General features: G+C 40.1%; 1 protein-coding gene across 1 annotated transcript in view; it reads right to left on the minus strand.

Moving 5' to 3' along the window:
• Window positions 1–19,423, minus strand: part of RAB2B (RAB2B, member RAS oncogene family) — a 1,018,409-nt gene extending 998,986 nt beyond the window's left edge. Inside the window, exon 1 of the mRNA XM_044058254.1 lies at window positions 19,053–19,423. Coding sequence (XP_043914189.1) covers window positions 19,053–19,098 — 46 coding nt within the window. The 5' untranslated portion in view covers window positions 19,099–19,423. The remainder of the gene's footprint in view (window positions 1–19,052) is intronic.
• Between the last annotated feature and the right edge of the window lie 3,595 nt (window positions 19,424–23,018).

Genomic DNA, 23,018 nt, shown 5'->3' on the forward strand with positions numbered 1-23,018 from the left:
TTTTAACATTGCTTGGTGCTACACCTAATTTTTGTCATGTTTTTCCTCCTCCTATTCTACATCCCATTGATGCCGTGATTCCACAAGGGGGGGGGGCGTGTTTTTCAAGTTAGTTCTGAATTACTCCTGGTAGGTAGAAGTGACTATGCAGCTACAACATGGTTGCACAGGAGTTTTCTGAACAGTTCTATGTAGGCAGCATGTTCATAGGAGGGCTTGAAATTTTGCAAGGTTATCATACAATAGTAGAAATTTAGCCTTACAGAAGTTCCTGAACATTCCACAGTTAGCTGGTGTGCCAGGTTTTATTTTTCCCCCCAAAATGAGAAAGTTATACTTGGGGGGGGGGGGGCAACATTCTCCTGTACTAGTGAGGGTCAGATCCAGTATCTTTGCACCCCTGGTCAGTGTATTAATGACAGAGTCCATGGTGTGGTGTGGGTCTACAAAATCCAAGAATCTCTGCACCTGCGTGTCATACAATTTCTAGTTAAAATGCAGCAATCATGTCATCATAGACATTGTACTGGGTTGGACTGCAATAAGAAGCTTACTACTAGCTAACTACAGGTTAGGATTTCTGGTTTATAGCAGGGAAACTACAGCTGACAAACAGATGGTATATTCCTGTGGAAGTTAGAAGGGGAAAAAGTGATAAAACACGAAGATTTTTATAATAGCATTTTAAAAGGAGGAGAAACATTATGTCTTTACCAGCTACATGAATGGCAAAGGTGTTGCCAAAATTGATAGAAATGGATCAGTGTGGTTTTATGGAGGGGGACAAACATTGGACAACATTAAATGCAACAATACTGATCCTGAGGGAAGCAGAACGCAAGAAATGAATGCTGCTGCTGTCGAGTCTTGATACAGAGAATGCATCCGAGAATGTAAGCTTGGTTTTGACAAGGGCAATGAAGTGGGAGGGTTCCTCTTTAAAGTTATGGACAGCAAATTAAGGGTTGAAGGAACTTATCTGGGAGAGGAAGAGGGCGCGAGTTAAGTGGGATAAGGCAATCCTTCCAAAAGAACATGGCGGTTTAGGGATTACCCGATTTGAAGGGATATTTTATAGAGCAACTTAAGTAAGTCTCATGTTCGTAGCATAAGCAGACTGTTATAATTCAAATTGGAAAGTGACTATGATGAAGGGGGGCGGGGGTTCAAGAAATAAGAGCTTGGGATTTTGGATGCAGGTTCTTAAGAACCACCACCATACAGATTATATTCCTAAAACAGCAGAAAGTATTCTATGAACTAAGCCAACATGAGAATGGAAAAAGGAGACTTTGCCAACAGGGATGATGGCAAGGAAGGGTACAGAAACTAAGACCAAGCCAGAATTTACTATAAAAAACAGCAAAGGAACCAAGGTAGTGAGAGTAAATCACTAGACAGGGAAAGGGAATACAATGGAATGAGGCCACAAAGACAAACGGATTGCAAACCAGCAAAGGAACCAAGGTAGTGAGAGTAAATCACTAGACAGGGAAAGGGAATACAATGGAATGAGGCCACAAAGACAAACGGATTGCAAACCAGCAAAGGAACCAAGGTAGTGAGAGTAAATCACTAGACAGGGAAAGGGAATACAATGGAATGAGGCCACAAAGACAAACGGATTGCAAACCAGCAAAGGAACCAAGGTAGTGAGAGTAAATCACTAGACAGGAAAGGGAATACAATGGAATGAGGCCACAAAGACAAACGGATTGCAAACCAGCAAAGGAACCAAGGTAGTGAGAGTAAATCACTAGACAGGGAAAGGGAATACAATGGAATGAGGCCACAAAGACAAACGGACTGCAAACCAGCAAAGGAACCAAGGTAGTGAGAGTAAATCACTAGACAGGGAAAGGGAATACAATGGAATGAGGCCACAAAGACAAACGGATTGCAAACCAGCAAAGGAACCAAGGTAGTGAGAGTAAATCACTAGACAGGGAAAGGGAATACAATGGAATGAGGCCACAAAGACAAACGGACTTCAGGCTAGACGCAGGAATCGATATTAGAGTACAGGCATGGAAAAAGCGAGGAGAATATTGAATGACAGACCTGATCTGGAAGAGTTTTTAGTTTAATCTAGAACAATTTCTGCTGTTAAAAAGATTAACTACAGGAATCGGAAAAGACTAGGAAGAGATAATGGAAAAATAATTTACAAGAGAATAATGGGAGGACATATGTATGCCTCCCAAGAAGACAACTATGTCCAGAAAGCTCAAGATCTTTGCTTGGAATTGTACGCATGGGTATGACTATACCCCTAGCAAACTTCAAAAGAATTCTTCAGGTAGACAGCAAATGTTCAGGTGCAATGGGGGGGGGGGGGGAGGGCAACTGGGAGCATATGTTTTGCAAGTATAATGAGTTGGCATATTTTTAAGAATTCCCTACAGAGTACATAGGTAAGCAAATGGCTGAAACCTATGAAATTAATTTTTTGAGCTCTGACATAGAATCTTAATTACCCAAATATAGTAAGGCCTTATGTTTAAAATCTTGCAGCTACCAAAAATACAATTACTAGAAATGCAATATTCAGGAAGAGAATGAATCTTGTTTAAGGGAAGGCAGGAATTCAACAATTTATGGAAAAAAATTTTAGAATGCATGAGGCGCTCAAAGTCGAACAGATGAGTCATCTCCTGGGCTACCATACCCAGTGTGCAAAAAACAGCAGAATGCTTTTAAACAATTAACAATATGATATTACTATAGTAATTTAATGATTTTATCAAAAGAATTTCTGGGAAATTTCATGTATTGCTACTGTCTTTTTAATTTAATTCCATTTTAATAGCTCTTTATAATTCGTGACATGTATATCAGTGTGTTCTGATTGGCACATCACAGTAAACTGAAACATAGGTTTCATTCCTGCCTGTAAGGTGCGTTTGGCCAGTGCATTTTTTTGTATATATTCATGTACAGTACAAAGTGTTCTCCAATTCTAACCTTCAACTGCGGATTAGTTTTCCCTACATAAAACTCGGGCCATTGTGTGCAACTAGTAGTTTTAGTAGGAATGACATCAACACACAGTGTATGTTGATGGAGTTAGTTCTGTTAAATATTATTTTTATGCATGATGGAGTTGTTTATCATCAAAACGCTGAGGTAGCTATGGGTACTCAGTGTGCCAACACTTACACTAACAGTGATGGCACACTGGAAGGAAACCTTGGCACATACAAATGAACAGTATGCTAGATATGTTCAGAGTTATTACCATTTTGTGGATATTTTTTCATATGGAGAGGTTCAGAATCTGACCTTCAAGTATTTACAGGGAACTGCATCCTTAACTAATGATGATACTATTTATAATAAACAAGAACAAGATGCAGGCTTTATTCACACACAGAGGGTACAGTATAGGTTTATGTCATGAAACCATTGAGAGTGTTAAAGAACAAAGGCAGAGAATTGGACAACCATATTTTGCACATGGATCCATCCAGAGAAAGAAAAATAAGGGACATTTTGATTATAACAAATGCAGACTATGTATTCCCTACAGTTCAGACAATAAAGCAATTATGGATATTTTATACAGAAATTGGCATATTTTGACTATTAATGAGAAGGTGAAAGATGTGGTAGGTGAAAAACCTACAGTTACATACAAGAATATGCGAGCACTTAAGAGACATCTATGTGACAAAACAGGAACACCAATGGAAGTGTTAGGCAGGGTAGAACAGGTACATATAGTTGCAGTTGGTGTAATTATTGCAGCTATATACATGTAAATCAAGTTTTTGTTCATCCCAAAACATTGAGAGAATTTCGACTCATGTTCTGCCACTTGTAGTACAAGTAATATTGTTTATCTGGCCCGTTGAACACAATGCCCCAAATTTTATGTAGGAAAAACTAATCAGCAGTTTAAAGATTAATTGAGAACAATTGTACTATACACAAAGAGAACAGGCAGGAAAGAAACATGTTTCAGTTTACTGTGATGCAAGTTACACATCCAGATACAAGGATGAGAGAAAGAATACTACCGAAAAAGCTGAACAAAAATGGATAGTATGGCTACAAGCCCATAAAAGTTTTGGGTTAAATGATTTTATTAGTCTGAAACCTTTTCTCAAAGATAGTAAGTTGATACACAAACATTTTTTGTTGATTTATTAAAAGGAAATATATATATATATATATATATATATATATTAATATACACTGCATATTTCAAATAGTATTAAGTCATACACCAAGTGTTTTATAGTGTGACTGTATATTTAGAATGTTTTAAGTATTCAGCTTTCTACTTGGGCTGCAAGTGAAGGATGTGGACATTAATTGTTGTTGCCATGACAAATCAGCAGAACCTGTAGAAGGCTTCTACTTTAAATAGATGATCAATGTGGGGGATGTCATGACAGTGAGGAAGCATGGTGGATCCATGTGAAAGAGCTTACTGACCTACTTTGTTTTTTTTTCTCTGTGTTTTTTGTCAATATTAAAGTTTTATCCAGCTGAAGCTGTGCTGCTGCATTCATGGATTTTTGCTTGGATCCTTAAAATCTAACAAAAAAGACTACTGGGGGAGGAGGAAGGACTTCAGAGATAATTATTTTCAAAACACCACTCAAACTACAAAAATTAATAAGAAACATTACATCATACTAATAAATATATTAAACAATAGTTTATAAAATTAGTTTACAAGAAACTTAAAAAAAAACTTGATAATGGACGGATTTCAGGATGGATATTCTGCCGAATATCAAAGACAAAAGAAAAGAGAAATACTTAACTACAAGAAGAACTCCCATGAGTGACTAAGTTGTAGTAAGGAACTACAGGCCACAGATGAGAATTATGCTGGCATGTAACTATATTCTAACTACAACTGTTGTTTATGGAGCGAAAACATTTTGAGGGAGAATTAAACTTTCAGTAGGGATTACTACTTATGGGCGAGGACTGGAATTTGATTTTCCAGCAATGATGGTTTATCTGGGGGGGCCTAGTGGCAAATATAACAATAGGGTAGATTTCTGAAAAAAATCATGAAAATATCTAGTATGAAATAATATTTCACTGATGAAGTAAATAGACATTTGCTTTCCCCAGCCTACCTGTTAAAAAGAATGGAACTGAAGGAATGGGTAATAGAAATTATCTGGGAATTATTAGGGAAGATGGAAAGTACTCTAGATGTTAAAGCCAGTGAATGGGATAAAATGAAAGTGGAGTTTAAAAATAAGACAGAAATGAGGGGGGGGGGGGCAGAGACAGAGAGAGACATAGATCTGGTGAAGAACAAGACATTTAGAGGGGCTGACAAAGGGTAAGCAGAATCTCACAGAGCAAGAAAAGGTAAAATTGCAGAGTTCTAAAGAAAAATAAGGGAGTACTCGGATAATATGCATGAGTCTACAAAGACTGCCGTTAAGCACCTCTTTTTTGGAAACTCCAGAACACAAAAACTTTTGGCATAACTTTGGTAACAGAAAAATATAAAGGGCTGTTGCCAAACTTATGGAGCCTATGACAAGAGATCCTGCAGAAGTATTAGAGATAAATTTGGAAATGTTATGAAATGTTGTCCAAATAAGAGGAAACATCAGGAATAAGCACAAACGAAAATATTTACATAACACAAACATTCCAAGGTTAGAGGTAGAGGAAGCGCAACAACCAACAGTTAAAACAGGAGAAGAGGAGATAAAAACTGTTATGTATAACCAATCTACAGGAAAGTCCCCAGGAATAGATGGCATTCCAGTGAAAGTGTGGTAGCTAGGAGAAGAAAGTGATAAAGATGTGGAGTGTTTTGTTTAACAGTATTTTAAAAGAGGTGGCACCAACATCCTAAAAAAAAAACTGTGGAGGTTGTAATAACTAAAGATGGTGAAGGCCCATCTGATACAGCTTCATATATGCCCATTTCAATTTTAAACTATGACTACAAAAGTGTTGCCTACAACAGCTAAAAGAAAGGCAAAGGTGATACCAAAATTGGCAGATGTCGATCAACGTGGTTTTGTGGAAGGCAGACAAAAAATTGACAACATTAACAGGAGAATCATCCAGATGGAAGCAGAATGCAAGAAATTACTATTAGTGGCGAGTCTTGCAACTGGGATTTCATGAGCTGGACAACAGCAGCATTTGCACTTCCGTTATGATATACAAGAGATCAGAGGCAAAATAAAGTGGGATGTTCATCTCCAACTCCAAGTTGTCTCTGAACAAAGGACCTAGGGAGTCCTCTTTCCCCTTGGTTACTTGCACTGTATTTAGAACCACTGGCAAAGAAAATAAGGGATTCAGAAATTCAAGGATGTAATTGGTATGTATGGTGTTCAAGAAAAGTTGGCTTTATTTGCAAATGCTATCTTCTAACTGATGGAATCACAACAGCAGATCTCAGTGTTGTGAAATATTATAGCAATAACCCACGCCTGGGTGTGGGTAATGCTAAATTTACCCACGGTTGGCGTGGTTTGGTCCCGAGGCAAGCCCGAGGACCAAACAAAGCCAACCGTGGTAAATTTAGCATTACCCACACCCAGAAGTGGGTTATTGCTATTATACCATGACATTATTTAAGAAAAGAAACTGTTACTTTTCTTAAATAATGGCATAGTATAATGCCTGTTTACTGCCCTTCCGCAGATGTCTGGCATCCGCGGCAGTTCTGATGTACTGCGCCTGCGCAGTACATCAGAGTTGGCAATTAACGGAGAAATCAAGATCTCCGTTGCTTTTAGTCTCGCTATGTTAAATGAGTTTAACATAGCGAGACAGTTTAAAATAAGCAACGGACATCTCCGTTGCTTATTTTAAAACTGTCTCGCTATGTTAAACTCATTTAACATAGCGACACAAGAAAAAGCAACGGAGATCTTGCTTTCTCCGTTGCTTTTAAACACTGTCTCACTATGTTAAATGGGTTTAACATAGCGAGACAGCTTTAAAATAAGCAACGGAGATCTCCGTTGCTTATTTTAAAGCTGTCTCGCTATGTTAAACCCATTTAACATAGCGAGACAGTGTTTTTTAAAAACGAGTTATACTAAGGGAAAAAAGTCCGGGGGACCGGACCTTTTTCCATTAGTATAACTCGATTTACAACGGGCACGCTGGCCAATCAGCGTGCACGTTTCGGGGGGGGGGTCATGGTATAATCTGAAATAAGTCCTGTTCTTTTCAGGAAATGCAATTAATGAAAATAAAACAAGGACTATATGTGTAAACTGTGTACCCACCCATGAATTGTCTCAGTAAATCCCAGATTTATGAGGACATGATAAAAGTACTTAAGACGTTGGATTAAATGACTACTAAGGATATGTGGAAAGACTAAACAAAAGATAAAACTATTGAAAACTGTAAGCACTTGACTATGGGTATAGACAGCAAGACACAAGCAACAAAAATTTTAGTCTCCAGTTTTATACACAGGTGAGGCATATTAACAATCCGTGAAGTTGTGGATAAATAGGAGTTGAAGGAATCTGGGAGGGGAAGATGCCAAGAATCAAGTGGGATAAGCTGATACTGCCAATACAAAGATGCGGGATGATCTCATTTAAAGGGGATACTACCTCTATAGAGTTAAGACTCATGCATAACACAAGCAGAAAGCTACAATTCTAAGTGGAAAGGGATGAGGACAGAATGGGGGGATGCAAGTACTAAGGAAAGGATGGGATTTTGGATGCAGATCCTTGTTTGAACAACAGTCATACAGAATATTATACTCTTAAAGTAGCAAAAACTATTCTAACAACTAAGCCAACACAGGAATGGAAAAGGTGATTCTTCCAATAGGGATGCAGAGAATTGGACAAGACGGGCTGGAAGTTATTGGAGAAAGCTGGCAAAGGAGCCAAGGCACTAGTAGCAAATGATTGCAAAAGGAAAAGGTAATGGAATGGGAAGAGACCAAGAAGACATTCAGATGGCAGGTTAATGACTACCTCCCTATCGGGGACCAAGAGAAAGGGATACGGGAATTTTAAATAAATTACCTGCACTGGTTGAGTTTTTAAAAGAATCTAGAACAGAATCTGCTGTTGAGGATAATTAGACAGACAATTCTGCATGATAATTATAGGTCAGAAAAACTGAATTGCACATTTATTCTCTCTTCCCAAAAAACAGGGAGAGAAAATATATACAACTCCCACATATGCACCAAACTCGAGAGGATTTAGGATTTTTTGCCTGGAAATGCTTGCACAGATGTTTTTATACCTCGAGCAGACTCCTAAGAATCTTTCTTCAAGAATACAGCAAATTTTGGAGGTTCGATTGGGAAGAAAGTCAGATGGGAACACACATTTCAAGTCTACTGAACTTTAAAATTTTTCTACAGAGCACTAAGTCAGGAATACTGGGGCAGGCAAAATGAGTGTAAGCAAGGAATTTATTTATTTATTTATTTTAACTGAGATACAGAAGCTTAACTGCCTAGACAATGTAAGCCCTTGAGTTTAATTCTGGTGGCTACCAAAAAAGCTATTTCCAGAAAATAGAAATCAAGATCTAAACCAGCTATACTTGAAGCAGTGAATATTATAATGGAGATTAAAGAACATGAAGTGGGATCTTTAGGAGAGAGCAGGCATAAATTACGTTAAAAATGGATATTGTGAGAATACATTCAAAAACAATTTTGGAGTAATGGGGTTTAACACAGGAAATAAGTTAATTATGTTACATTGTTTGGAGTACAAGATATAATTAAAATGTGAACTTGTTAATATGGTTTCAGCACTTTTATATAAATGTAGGTTTGTAGACGTCACAAGTGATAACAATATTGATGTTAAAATCAATCTCTAACAAAATATGCATTCATACATAGTGTGTGTGTGTATATATATATATATATATATATATATATATATATATATATATATATATACACACACACACACACACACACACACATATACATATATATATACACACATATATATATATATATATATATATATATATATATATATATATATATATATATATACACACACACACACACACACACACACACATATATATATTGTACATATATTGTGCCTTTTTTAGGCAAGGCTCAAATTCTAAACCTACCACCCTAGAAAACAAAAATGGGAAGAAATTGAGGGTAATGCTGCTCAATGCCAGAAGTCTAAATCTCAAAATGCACGCACTCGAGGCCCTTCTCAGTATGGAGAACATCGATGTCTGTGCTGTAACTGAAACCTGGTTCAAGGCTCCTGAGAGCACCCCGGCACTATTAGGTTTTACCTCATATCATGCCCGCCCCAAAACCCGGACCACTCCACAAAAGGAGGGGGTGTATCCATATTCATAAAGGATACTCACACCTCCAGGTTGGTGGCAACGCATGAAGCTTCGGAAACCATCCAGGTGCAACTAACAATAGGCAAAACTGCTCTACAAATTGTAGCATGCTACAGGCCACCCTCTCAAACTCAGGAACCCCACACAGCCTTCCTGAAGACACTGGAGGGTATAAATGTATCTCCAAACACCATCATATTGGGTGACTTCAACTACCCGAATATAGACTGGGAACATTACTCAAGCCCTAACTTTCTAGCCCAACGGTTCCTGGAGTTCATAAATTCAAATGCCATGGAACAGCTAGTCACTGTTCCCACGAGAGGAGAAAATATACTAGATCTCATTGTCACAAACATGGGGACAAAATGCTCCACACCGAAGTATATCCCTCATTGGTGAGATCTGATCATAAACTAATCTCACTGGAAATCCACATCCCGCCCCACCCCAAACAATAAAGACCATAGTGAAGAACTTCTCTAAAGCAAACTTCACACTACTCAAGACTGGTGTGGTATCCTTCAAGGCCCCTGAGTCAGAGGAAACCACAACCCAAGCTGGAAGCCCTTACAAATGCCTTCTATGAACACCTCCAGGACTGCATGGATCAGGCAATCCCAAATAAAACCAAGACTCTTTCCACAAAGGGCAAACGTCCAGTCTGGTGGACCCCAGCCATTAACAAACTTTACAATAAGAGGAGAAAGCTATTACATGATAGAACAAAATCCATAAAAGGGAAGTCACCCTGATCATTATTAGTAAAAAATACGAGCACTCATAAAATCAACTAAGGCCAATTTTGAGAGAAAAATTGCCATGGATTCAAAGGACAATCATAAGGCCTTTTTCAGCTATGTTAGGAACCTGGGTGGAAACTCACAGATATGCTCAGAATTAGTCCAAAATGATACAAAAATCACTGAACCCACAGACATTGCCAACATACTGGCAGACAGGTTCAGTGCAAACTTCACCCCTCTCCCCTAAAGGAGAGATAACTATCCCAGCCGAGTGTAGCCTCCCGGACATCTCAAATGCGCAGGTGAAAGCTGCTCTCTCTAAAGCTAAAAACACAGCATCAATGGGACCGGATGGTGTCCCGGCTGTGTGCTACACGAGCTAAATGAGGAATTAAACCCGCACATAAGGCAGCTGTTTAATCTCAGCCTTACCACAGGATACGTGCCCAAGGAGTGGCGTGACGGCAACTGTGGTCCCACTCCACAAAGGTGGCACCTCACGGACCCTGGTAATTACCGCCCCATAAGCTTAACAAGTCTAGTCTGCAAAGCTATGGAGAGGATCATAATGGAGCTCATAAACAAAGATATAGGGGACTTGCAGACATTGGACCCGACCCAGTTTGGCTTTGTCAAGGGAAGATCATGCCTTTTGAACTTGGTCGACTTCTTCGAAATAGTCACCAAGGCCATTGATGAGGGAAAGGCAGTCCATACAGCCTACCTTGACCTTGCAAAGGCTTTCGACACAATACCCCACTCGGGTATTGTAGAAAAACTTACCAGCTTAAATGTAAACCCATATGTCACAAGATGGGTTGCAAACTGGCTTAAGGACAGAACCCACAGGGTTAGAGTTGCTGGCGCTGTGTCAGACTCCAAGCCGGTCACAAGTGGTGTCCCACAGGGCTCAGTCCTTGGCCCCTATTGTTTGGCATCTACTTCTCAGAAGTACAGGCCAACATGGGAGGACTTTGGCTGACAAAGTTTGCAGATGACTGCAAACTGGGCCATAGTGGAAAGTGCATCGGACACGGATATCCTTCAGAAGGGACTCACGGAAACAGATAGCTGGTGCCAGAGCCATGGCCTGAAGTTAAACGCCAAAAATGTATAGTCATACCCTTCGGGAAAAACAAGGTAACCCCAAGCTACCATATAGGTGGCAATCCACTAAGCACAGAAGAGGTTATCAGGGACCTGGGGACCCAGGTTGACAGTGGCCTTTCTTTTGACACTCACATTGCTAAAGTGGTTAGAAAGACCTTCTACATTGCCCACCTGATCATGAAGGGATTCACATCCAGATCTAGTGAGGTCATTGTTCCCCTGTACTCTTCACTTATCAGACCAATGATCGAGTACAATGCCCCATTCGGGATGTATCTCACCAGACATCTGCAGCAATTGGAGAGACCCCAAAAGTTCCTCACCAAAAGGATAAAGGGACTCCAAAATCTGTCATATTCTGCCAGATTGAAGAAACTCCAGCTCTATTCAGTCGCATACCGCCTGCTCAGAGGTGACATGTGCCTGACATACAAGGCCATGTCCAACCCGGAATTAATGGACATGCTCCACCTCAAAAATCCAAATCCACCAAAACCACTAGAGCAAGCGACTTAAACCTTAGCACGGATATAAATAGGACGTGCTGGAGGGATAGATTTATCACTCAGAGACTCCCTATGCTGTGGAATAAAATCCCGGTCCATGTGAGGCAGAGCACCTCGCTGACTCTGTTCAAGAGAAATCTAGACCTGTGGATGGGAGATCGTAGGTTTACCCCGGGAATCATCTCTGGGTCACTGCTGGACAGAGGCACAACAAACTAATGGGCACAGTATTTTTTCATATAAGGGGTGGCATAAGCCACAATAATTTGGGCTAGGCTTATAAATGCCTTAGGGCAGATAGCCTAGTATAAACCTATGAACCTATACACACACACTATATATATATTTCCCATTTGATCCAGCAAATTTACGTTTCATTGAAATGTAAATTCACAACCTATCGCAAAAGTGCAATTTCTCAAAAATGTGCTTTCATGTAAAAACAAATAGAAAAACAGAAAACAAAAACATGCAGTTTGCACGTAACGTTAGTTGTACATCGCTGTAGTGTTGATATACAACTATGCAAACTAGTGCTGAGATCATGGTACAGTGGGGTAAGGGAATATTCCATTTTCCCCACTGTAGTGCGATCTCAGAGTGAAAATATTAAAAGAGGGGGCATAGCCCCCCCCCCTGCATAAATTGTGTTTAGTGTGGTTTTTTTTTTGGTTTAAGTTTTATGTTGGTTTTTAAACGAAAGTGCATTTTTGAAAAAATCCATTTTTTATAGAATATAAAAAGACACATTTATGTATGGTGTGTCTACTTTGTTTTGTTGAATCTCTTTCACCCCGATCACATTGCTGAAAACACAAATTATTGAAAACTCATTTCACTGAGCTGAACTTAGTATGTATATGGCACTGTGTAGAGTACTGTAAGTCACGTAAAAGTTACATGCCCTTTTCCCCACTGTAGTGTGATCCTGGTGTTGGTATTGGTTATGGGGTGTGGGGGGCACAGCCCCCCCACCTTGTTTTATATTGTATTTTACCAAAACTTCAAAACAATACATTTTAAACAGACTTGCATACCTGCAACACCAATGACCAACTCTCTCCAGAAGACAATATGTACTCAAACTAAGTGCCCCACACCCCCCCTCAACTCCAGGATCACACTACAGTGGGGAAAAGGGCATATACCCTTTACTTGCTTTACAGTACTCTACACAGTGTCATGTATACTAACAGAAGTTCAGTGAAAGGTGATTCAGTAAATTGAGTTTTCAGCGAAGTGTTCGGTGTGAAATGAAATTCAGTGAAACAAATTAGACCCATACACACACACATAGATAGAGAGATATATATATCTCACACATGTACACACACATTTATGTGTGTGCGCGTGCATATATACATAAACCTCCATCCATTCTCATCCCCTTTTCCCCCATTTTGTACATGGAGTTGGGGTGTTAATTCAGCAACGACAGTCATCTCGAGCCAAGGTTTACACCGCCAGGTGGCTAGCCCTGTTGAGGTAGTTCATTCATACCACTCACTCACACAGACACACACACACACTCACCTATGACCAATGTAAAGTGTCCAATCCACCTACTCTTTGGAATGTGGGAGAAAACCCACATGAATGCAAGAAGGACATGCAGACTACACACAGAAGGCACCCTAGTCAGTAATCAAATCTGAGAACAGATTGCTGTGAAGCAACAATGCTAACCGCTGCACTATGTGTGTGTGCATACATATTTATATTATATTATATGCACATATATACACGTATGTATATTATTTATGTACGTATATGGGCTTACTTCACAGTATTGAAAACTTTTTGAAACCCCCTTGCCATTTCGTCTTAAACATCTGCTTACTTAAATTCTGTTGAGGTGGTTTATTCCATTTTTGCCAAAACTGGATAAAGAAAATCCCTTGGACCAATTTGGAAAAGGAGGGCTGAAAAATCTTAAGAGATTCCTTTATCACCTTGTACCTCTCATCACACTTTTTAATCACATCCATAGGTTGGTACTAGGCTATCGGCCCTAGGGCCTATGCAAGCCTAGCCATAACAATTCCCTGGATATTTCTTTCCACAATATTTACTTCTCCAGGCCCCTGTCTAGCAGGGCGACTGACATGATCCCCTTCCTATCTCCCATCCAATCAAGTTTCCTTTTGAAGAGGGCCAAAGAAGCGCTCTGCCTGATATGTATGGGCAGTCTATTCTAGAGTATGGGGAGTCTCTGGGTCAGGAACCTATCCCACAGGGGTGAAACACAAACTCTATCCAATAAAGAATTTAAAAACTCATTTTTACAACATCTGGAAGGTTCTGAAAATGCAGCCAGACCAAACCTCCTTAAAACATTACCAGTGGCCAAAGCCCTAGAATTATCAGAATCATATATACACAACGTAAATAATGAATTGTGACATGTGCAACAGAGCAATGTGTCACATCAAACACAACAGCCTGACACTTTTTCCCTATACCCATCCTTATTAGTTAAGTGTGTAGCATCAGTGGAATCAATTAAGGCTACAGCTGCTGGGTCAGATTTTAGAATAAAGATTTACAAAAAATACTGAGAGGCTTTTTATACCCTGACTTACTAGGGAGAGCTAGCCAACAGGAAACTTGCAGGCAGCAAGACACACATCCTCTACAGCAGACAAGACAGAAATAATGGGTGTACATTCTAAAAAATCCTTTGGTAACAACGCAATACTCTGAGTTCATAGATTCCATCTCCTACAGGCTTTTGATGGGAGATCTATGCCTGGCATACAGAGCAATGTCAGACCCCATGATGACCCTTCTGCATATCCACAAAACAAACACCACCAGAATTACCCATTCAGAAGTCTTAAACCTTGCCTGCGATATAAATGGGACCTGCTGGAGAGTTATGTATCCCAGAGATTACCACCACAGTATCCTAAACTGAAGACCAACCTACTTCAAATCAGTACTCTAGGTTTGGGAAACGGTTTATAAAACAAACACTACGTACAGCCTTTGAGAAGAGAAGTAAACTAGAGTCCCCATAAAGTGACATACACCCCACACATATCCAGTCTCCAGAAGGGTCTCTTCAATGTCCCCACAACTGGGAGAGCAGAGATACCAGGGTCATCAGACTACAGTAAGCTGGGGGGGGGGGGGGTTAAGTAGTATAAACCATGTCAGGATGTCAGAATGCAATGCCATCTCAAGATAAAAGAGTGTTACCTTTACTTGTTTGTTGATGAGTTACTCATTTTCCCACCCACTTAAATATGCAGCAACTGCCTTTGTCACAGTGTCTAAATCACAGGTGCTCAGAACCTAAGCAAACACTCACCTTGGCATGTCCTCATATCCTCTGCTGTGAAACACACAATCGTGCACTGCAAAATTCCACCTATTCTTTGCCATCCAGGTGACCGGGTTTTAGAGCCCACGACTTTGTAGGAGGCAGTAACTTTTATCTTTCACAGTAAAGCATTTAACACTGTTACATCTAATAAAGTTATTTAAAATATAAATACTACACATGAACTGCAACGGTCATATAAAATGAAGAGGAAATATACTTTATTATGACAATGTAGCTGTACCTTTACCAGGTGCCAAGATGTGGCTTCTCGGGAAAGTTATTGAACAAATGTTATGTTTAACATCTTTCATTCATAATCTTCACAGTGTACACTTAACTACACAAGTGGACTACATCACATAGGATTACGATCAACTATCGTGCAAAAACAATGCTTCCAGAGATGTCCCCACAGTCATGGATAACCATGAATTTTCATGCTCTTGCCATTACTTACGACTGACTCCCTCAGTCTCCACAAGGGCTGTGACACAATATTCGCCCAACATATCCCCATTACACTCCCCAAAGGCAATCAGACATACTTGTTATTGTCCCCATTCAGTTGAAGTAAAACGGCTACAAATTCAAGAAAAAGTTGATTATGCTATAAGCGTTTCTCAGGCTATACTTCAAAGTAGATACACTCCAGAGATAATTAATGCAGTACATGGATCCATGATACAAAGTCAGCAGACCGAACACTGCAATCTCCTACATCAAAAACATCTAAAGATTTGTAACAGAAACAGCCATTTAAAAGTAATAAGTGTGGGAGCTTGTCCCACACCTCCTTAACTAAATACACTAGCTCCATGGTTACATAACTATAAACGCAGTGATGAAAACTATCTCCCCTCTCATGTTCAGTATTCCACTGCTGAAAATACTACTCACACTACAGCAAACTAACCTCCCCACTACCTCGCTCATACACTTTTGGCAAATCACAGCAATGACTAAGTTCACTGTTAACGCCATTTACTGGTGGTGCTGGAAAAATTCACACACACCACTACAATGAAACTGCTCTAGGAAGGCAGGATACTTGTACAAAACTCCATGCGACAAAGAATAAAAGGTGCAGGCAATATAATTTAAGTAACAAAAAATGAAAAATCAAGACCCATTACATTGTTAGTATTGATTAGCCATGTCTAAGTACAGATTACAGACAGACAATGTATTACTTCAATGAAAATCTTAGAATCAATTTACATCACTACATATAGTCAAATAGACTTTTTTCTATCATTAAACAAGTGCATTAGCATGCAAGAAGTTTTCCTGAATTTCTTATTTTGTGCAGGATAATATGAAGACTGCAGTACCTCAACAGGCAATAATAGCTTAAGCAGCAGTATTCACCATTGCATGAGTCTTAGTTTAAATTATCAAAAAAAAGTCATCATTAGTTGACACCCCCCCCCCAGTTTTTACAGCACAAAGGAAGGTGACAAGACTAACAAGTTCAGCCTCCACTGAACTGCTACTTACAATATGGACAGATGAAATTAAGTAGATAAAAAGCTTATTTATTTGACTATAGTTTAATATTTAACTTGTATACTTGCAAACTACACAACGGCAGATAATTCTCATTTTGTTCTCCATTTGTGATTCAGATCTTTACTATTTTATTTTAACATGTCAGAAATTTAGGACAATACGAGATACACAGCCCTCAAGTTTGTCTACAACATAAGGAAGAGTTGAAAATTTCTAGCATAACTACTCTTCAGTCCCCAGATAAGAAAAAGAGCTCTGCATACAAATTATACAGCTGTGTTTTCTTTCTCCTGCCCACTGTTCCTTTCAGGTTTGGATTCTCAGTTTCTGACATGTATTTTAACAATCAATAACAATGGAGTAATTTTTGTCCCATTCTAACATTTAAGCAGAGTTACCTTCTGGTAACTCTACTTTCCTCCAGACAAATTCATAACATATTGACAAACAGGCAGACAGTACCACCACACTGACATCCTGGAACACTGACCACCCCAGGTAAGTAACCGCTTGGCCATCCTAGACAAAAACAAACCGAAGAAAAGCAAGCTTACCCATGGGGGGGTGCACCCCCTTAACTAAATATACCAACATCGCACTACTGCAGGAGTAAGGGGCAAAATTCACCAGGATGGACAAGGGGTTACTTACCTTTAGTGAAAAGTCTGTTCCAGGACGTCGGTGTTGTGTGGTCATCTGCCTTTTTGTCTTGGCTTTGCAAAAGTCTGGTAAGTGAACGTTTGGGTTTCTGGCGGGAACCCATCTTTAACATTAAACATAAGTACATTCACACACACAGATTCTGTATAGTCGACTAATAAATTCACTGTAAATGAGAAAGGGCCAAGTGAACGAACTAAACTTACAAAAAAAAATGCGTGCTTTACAAGATAAAAGCAGCATGTACACAAACACCATTTGACTAGAACAAAAATAATCAAAATGGGCAAAAATTGTGAAACTCCAAAATGGAAAATATACAGATAAACCTTAAAACACATTCCAGTATAATATATGCTATTCACAGGATAATAGGAAATTACTAGGCTAGTGGCTCTGGGGCACTTACAAGCCTAGCCAAGAGTTTATCCCTAAAAAGAAACCTCTATCAGCACCTGTCAATGAGGGACACAGGTGGAACCACTTGGACAAAGCTGTGGTTGCCCACCCACTGATAAAGGTTGCACTTGAAGAGGGTCAGCAATGTACTTTGTTTGACAGGTACGTGGAATCTATTCCAGACACAGGGCAGCCTTTGGCAGACAAACCTGTCTCTCCAGCAGGATTTGTTAACGTCACACATTAGATTTAAGCCTTTCGATCAGGTACTATGCGAGGAGTTAGAATTATGGATATGGAGGATCGCTAATAGTGCAGAATCTAACATTGCCTTGTAGGCAAGACACAGAACCTCCGATCAATCTGTACGACACAGAGTTGAGTGGTAGTGACTTGAGCCTGTATACATAGGACAGGTGTTGGAGGCCATGGATTCTCTTACGGAGGATACACATTCCATAAAAACTCAATCCACTGGCACTTCTAGGACGTCAACATTTGTGTAGCATAAAAGTGTTGAACTGAGTGTCAAATCAGATTAAATAAAAATTTAAGTCTGAAAACTCTGCTTAATGCACATGAATATCACGCACAGTAGCAAAAAATATGCACTCATAGCATATTATTTTAATACAGAAAATGTGCAAATAAGTCCAAAGTTACATCACGTAAGTAGCACCCTACTGCAAACTGTGTCCAAGGTTGTAACGCATTCAAAAATAAAGACTTTGTCTCCGACAATTCAGCGCACTGCATACTGTATATGCGCTAGAAAGAATACCAAAAATGTTTACCAACATTAACCCACAACAAGGGCAGCACCAGACATTACTGTGCCCAATATCAACCCAACCCACCCAAAGAAAGGGAAACGTCCTAAAAATTACAGGCTCAATGAAATCCTGGACACCAAAATACAGAAGCGGCTGTCCAAGCAACAAACTCCACATTACCGCACCTCAGGCCACGTAAGCTCCATATATGCCAAGCCTAAGACGCTCTCCATTTTTAGCTAAATAATACCATTTTCTATTGAACGAAAAAAATACACATTACCTAAAACACTACTCCAAAGAAAAACAAGAGATAATCACGTATGTTCCAAAACACAATAACGTGCCCCAAGCTTCACATCCAACTCCCTGATGGTCAGTGTTGTATCAGGTGTACAAACCTGGTGTCGTGGCTCTTCACACTTACAAAGTTAAAAACGGGCCCAGACAACAGATCAGAAATAAAAAAAAGATAGGCCCAGATCACTCACCAGTTGTCAACACAGCCCAAAGCAACACCCAACCTTTAACTATGGCTCAATGGTCCACTAACTTTATCAATAACCCCCACTAAAACACATCAAATACAGATAAAATGAAATGTATCAGAACTGCCGAGTCTAACTAAACTACCTGCGCAACAAAAACATCTTTATTTACAAGGTTCTTCCAACATCCCATATAAAAATGTTTATCATACCTGTATCTCCAATAATAATGTATTTAAACAGATAAGCATAAGACATGGTGCAGGCAAGCACCAGTGGGGGGCGACAGCCAGGCCTGGGGGGAGCAGGGATACAACTCGGCAAAATAATGCACAAACTATATATTATATAACAAAGCAGCGTTTGTGTCCGACAAGCGGCTTCAAGCTTTAACTCTACGCCGGCCACTAAACAACGACACAAACAGCAGCTCTACGAATCCTTTACTCTAGCTCGTCGGTCTCTTTTAATATGCCTGGCGCTTCTGTTTTGACAAATGAAGACAACCGCGGCCTCACCCAATCTGCCACCGAAAGCCACCATCACCAGTGACTAAGCCCAGACCCGCCTCCGTTGCCACACTAAACGCCACCTAGCAACCGCCTGCCACGCCCTATAACGACTATAATGGCAAAAAGGGGCGGAGCATAACCAGAACAGATTACCGATTTCTGTAGCGATTACCCAATGGTACTGACAACCGAAATCCCCGCCCGCGCATGATTGTCACGCCTTCAATAAGAGGTCTCTCCCACGTTTACATTGTTATTCATAAATTGGACAGATGTGGTTTGGCGTCAAATGCATAGCTGGCCTTAGGCATAGGCCAACTAGGCGATTGCCTAAGGCGCTTCTTTAGCGGGGGCACTTTCCCAGTATTTGTTTGGTTTAGATAGACCAGAATAGGGGCACCAGGTTGTGTGGTGGGAGGCACCATGGTGCCCTTTTGCCTAGGGCACCAGTTGACCTAAACCATCTCCTGGTTAAATGTTTATAGTGTCTTGCCACTTTTACATTACGAGACGGCTTACAAGATAAGAACACGTTTGATAGGCCTTTTGAGTAAATATACATATATGTTTTATTAGTTTTCTAATAACTGAATGACCTTTCTGCGTTTTAAGTGAGGCACAGGCGGGCCTTGATGTACAAGTGTGAGTGCTAGGAGACTGGACCTTTTGTAACGATTGCCACAGGCTTACGCATATAATACCAACTGCATTTTCTATTACCTAGTCTTAACGGGAAGAGGTGAGTGAGGCGACAGGTCACTCCTTCCAAACAGTGTAACGAAAAATGAAGTTAACAAGTACTGCGATGTGTCTAACATTTCATATATCAATATCCAATTGTGAGGTGTACCTCTTTCTACATCTCGAAAAGTTAAGGTTCCACAATGAAGGGGTCTGTCACAGTCACTGTTAAGATTTTTCACCAGTTTTCATGGTAGATAATCATATTAATTGAACAACCCTCTACAGCTTCCTATTCCACTCCTTTCTTTTTCCCACTACCTTACCTTATCCATTTCATGTTTACAGACCTTTCCTATTCCTCATTCTCATTCCTCACTATCCACCTAAGCTACGTGAAGACACTGTACTCTGCACTCTTCTTAACATCTCCTTCTCTCCATTTTTCTTCCCTCTATAACTGTAACATGAACACCCGATCTCACACTATTCACGTAATCCCTAATAGCTCTTTAAATGTCTTATTAGAATTGTCTCAAGTCTCATTTATCACATACTAATCTATGTAACAAATAATATGACTACTTAGTTTTTTCTCACATATTTTCTCCAACTCATGTTATTGTTTTTCATTGCACTCTACTATGAAATATATGTTGTTTTTCTCATTACATTTTTTCACTCTTGCGTTTTTGCAGTGTAACATGATACTTTGCAATTTAAAACATCTGTACTTGATGTTTTGTAGTGTAACGATACTCTGTGATTTAAAGTATCACTACTTGAGTTTTGAAAGATTGTGATAGCGGACCTTTTTCCCCTGGGTCTCTGCTGAAAATGGGCACTTTCTGGCAAAGGTGGACTTTCCCGGTTGACAAATGTCAAATCAAAGACATCAAAAAATATTTTTTATTGCAGGAAGAAGCATGCGGGTGTCAGTGCTGGAATTGCACACAGCTTTGGCGCTTGAAAGCCAGAAGGCTATTGGTTCTCTTCTCACTCTAAGTAATTGGATTGCTGACAATACAGCACAGAATTGGGGGGAGAGATTGCTCCACTCCTGAGTGTGCCATTCTTCAGATGAGAACATTAAAGTGAAGTCCCATCTGCTTCAATTGGTGGCAACTCAGGTGGATGTAAACATACCTCTCAAGTGTAGCTCAACATGAGCAGAGAATATAATTTGAGAATTATGCACTTTCAGAGCGCTCCCCCTAACGCACCTGTCATTTAAAAATCAACTCCCCCTTAACTTTTAGTTATGTACTCACCATAACTTCAGATGTTTGGGATCCATCTCGCCTACATTCTGACTGATGGGTTCGGAGCCGATCCCTCGGCTCCGACTCGGCACGCTTATGCCAAAGAGCGAAGTCTCTTATTGGCTGAGCTTACTATATCCCAGGATGCACCACTACCAGTCCCCCAGATCTAGTTTGTCCGCATACATGCACACATGCACGCACTGATTATATAACATCGTCAGATGAAACAAGATAAAAACAGTAAAACTCAAAACCGTTGAATCTCTTCTGATCTCCAAGGCAGGGGGAAGGAGGGTGGGTATTAGGAATGTAGGCGAGATGGATCCCAAACATCTGAAGTTATGGTGAGTACATAACTAAAAGATGTTATGTGATCCTATCTCGCCTACATTCTGACTGATGGGACAGCGTCCCTAGCACCTGAATCCTGGGTGGCTCACTGGAAAACACTCCTGAGTACCGTGGAACCAAATGATGCTCGCCCTTTAGATGCCACATCCAATTTATAGTGGGAAATGAAAGTGCGGATTGGACCAAGTAGCCGCAGCACAAATCTCAGAAATAGCGAGCTTGGAATGAAAAGCTATAGAAGTCGCCATAGCTCTGGTAGAGTGAGCTTTGATAGATGTTGTAAGTTGCTTATTCGAAGAGGAATAAGCCTGAGTTATACAATCTCTAATCCATTTGGAGATAGTAGCTTTTGTGATGGTTTTACCCAATTTATTGTCTGAGAAGGACACAAACAACTGGTCTGATTTACGAATTTGCTGAGTCCTGTCTAAATAGAAGCGCAATTGCCTGTGAACATCCAATTTATGGAGAGTGTATTCTGCTTCATTGGAGAATTTTGGAAAGAAAACTGGTAGCTCTAGAGATTGTTGGAGACAGAGATTAGAACAGACCTTTGGGACAAAAGATGGATTAGGCCTAAGTGACACTCTATCCTTGTGAAAAATCAAGTACGGTGGCTTGATAGATAGGGCTTGAAGCTCTGAAACTCTTCTTGCAGAGGTAATTGCAACTAAGAAGGCAGTTTTCCAAGACAGATATTTTAACTCACATGTAGCAGCCGGTTCGAAAGGGGAAGATGTTAATGCACGAAGCACCAAATCAAGATCCCACGGAGGCGCAGGATGAAAAACTGGGGGTCTTAACAGCCCCGCACCTTTAATGAAAGTTTTGCATAATCTGCTGCTCATCAATGGAGGATCCATGGACTCGTGAAATTTAGAGATAGCCGCTAGTTGGACTTTAATAGTAGAGACAGAAGATCCTTGATTAAACAGGGATGTTAAGAATTTCAAAACCTCTGGGATTGGAGCAGTGATAGGGTCTAAGCCCTGAGTTGAGCCCAGATAGCAAACCTCTTCCACTTACTGAGGTACAATTTCTTAGTGGTGGGTTTGTGGGCAAGATAAAATGTGAATAACTTCCGGGTCTAATGTGTGATTTCTGACCAAAGTCGGAAGTGGAGGAGCCAAGCTGTCAACTTCAAGGTGTGAAGGGACTGATGTTGTCGTCCCGACTGATGAATTAGCAGATCCGGAGTTAGATCTAAAGTCCAAGGATCGTCCACCGCATGTTTCTTCAGGTAGGGAAACCATACCTGACGAGGCCAGTGCGATGCAATTAGTATCATTGTGGACCCCAATTGAGAAGCTTTCTGAATGACTTTGGAGAGAAGTGGAATCGGAGGAAAAGCATAAAGTAGCCCTGTTGG

This window comes from Protopterus annectens, chromosome 16.part0, assembly GCF_019279795.1.
Source record: "Protopterus annectens isolate FY-2018-M chromosome 16.part0, PAN1.0, whole genome shotgun sequence".
Lineage (NCBI taxonomy): Eukaryota > Metazoa > Chordata > Ceratodontiformes > Protopteridae > Protopterus > Protopterus annectens.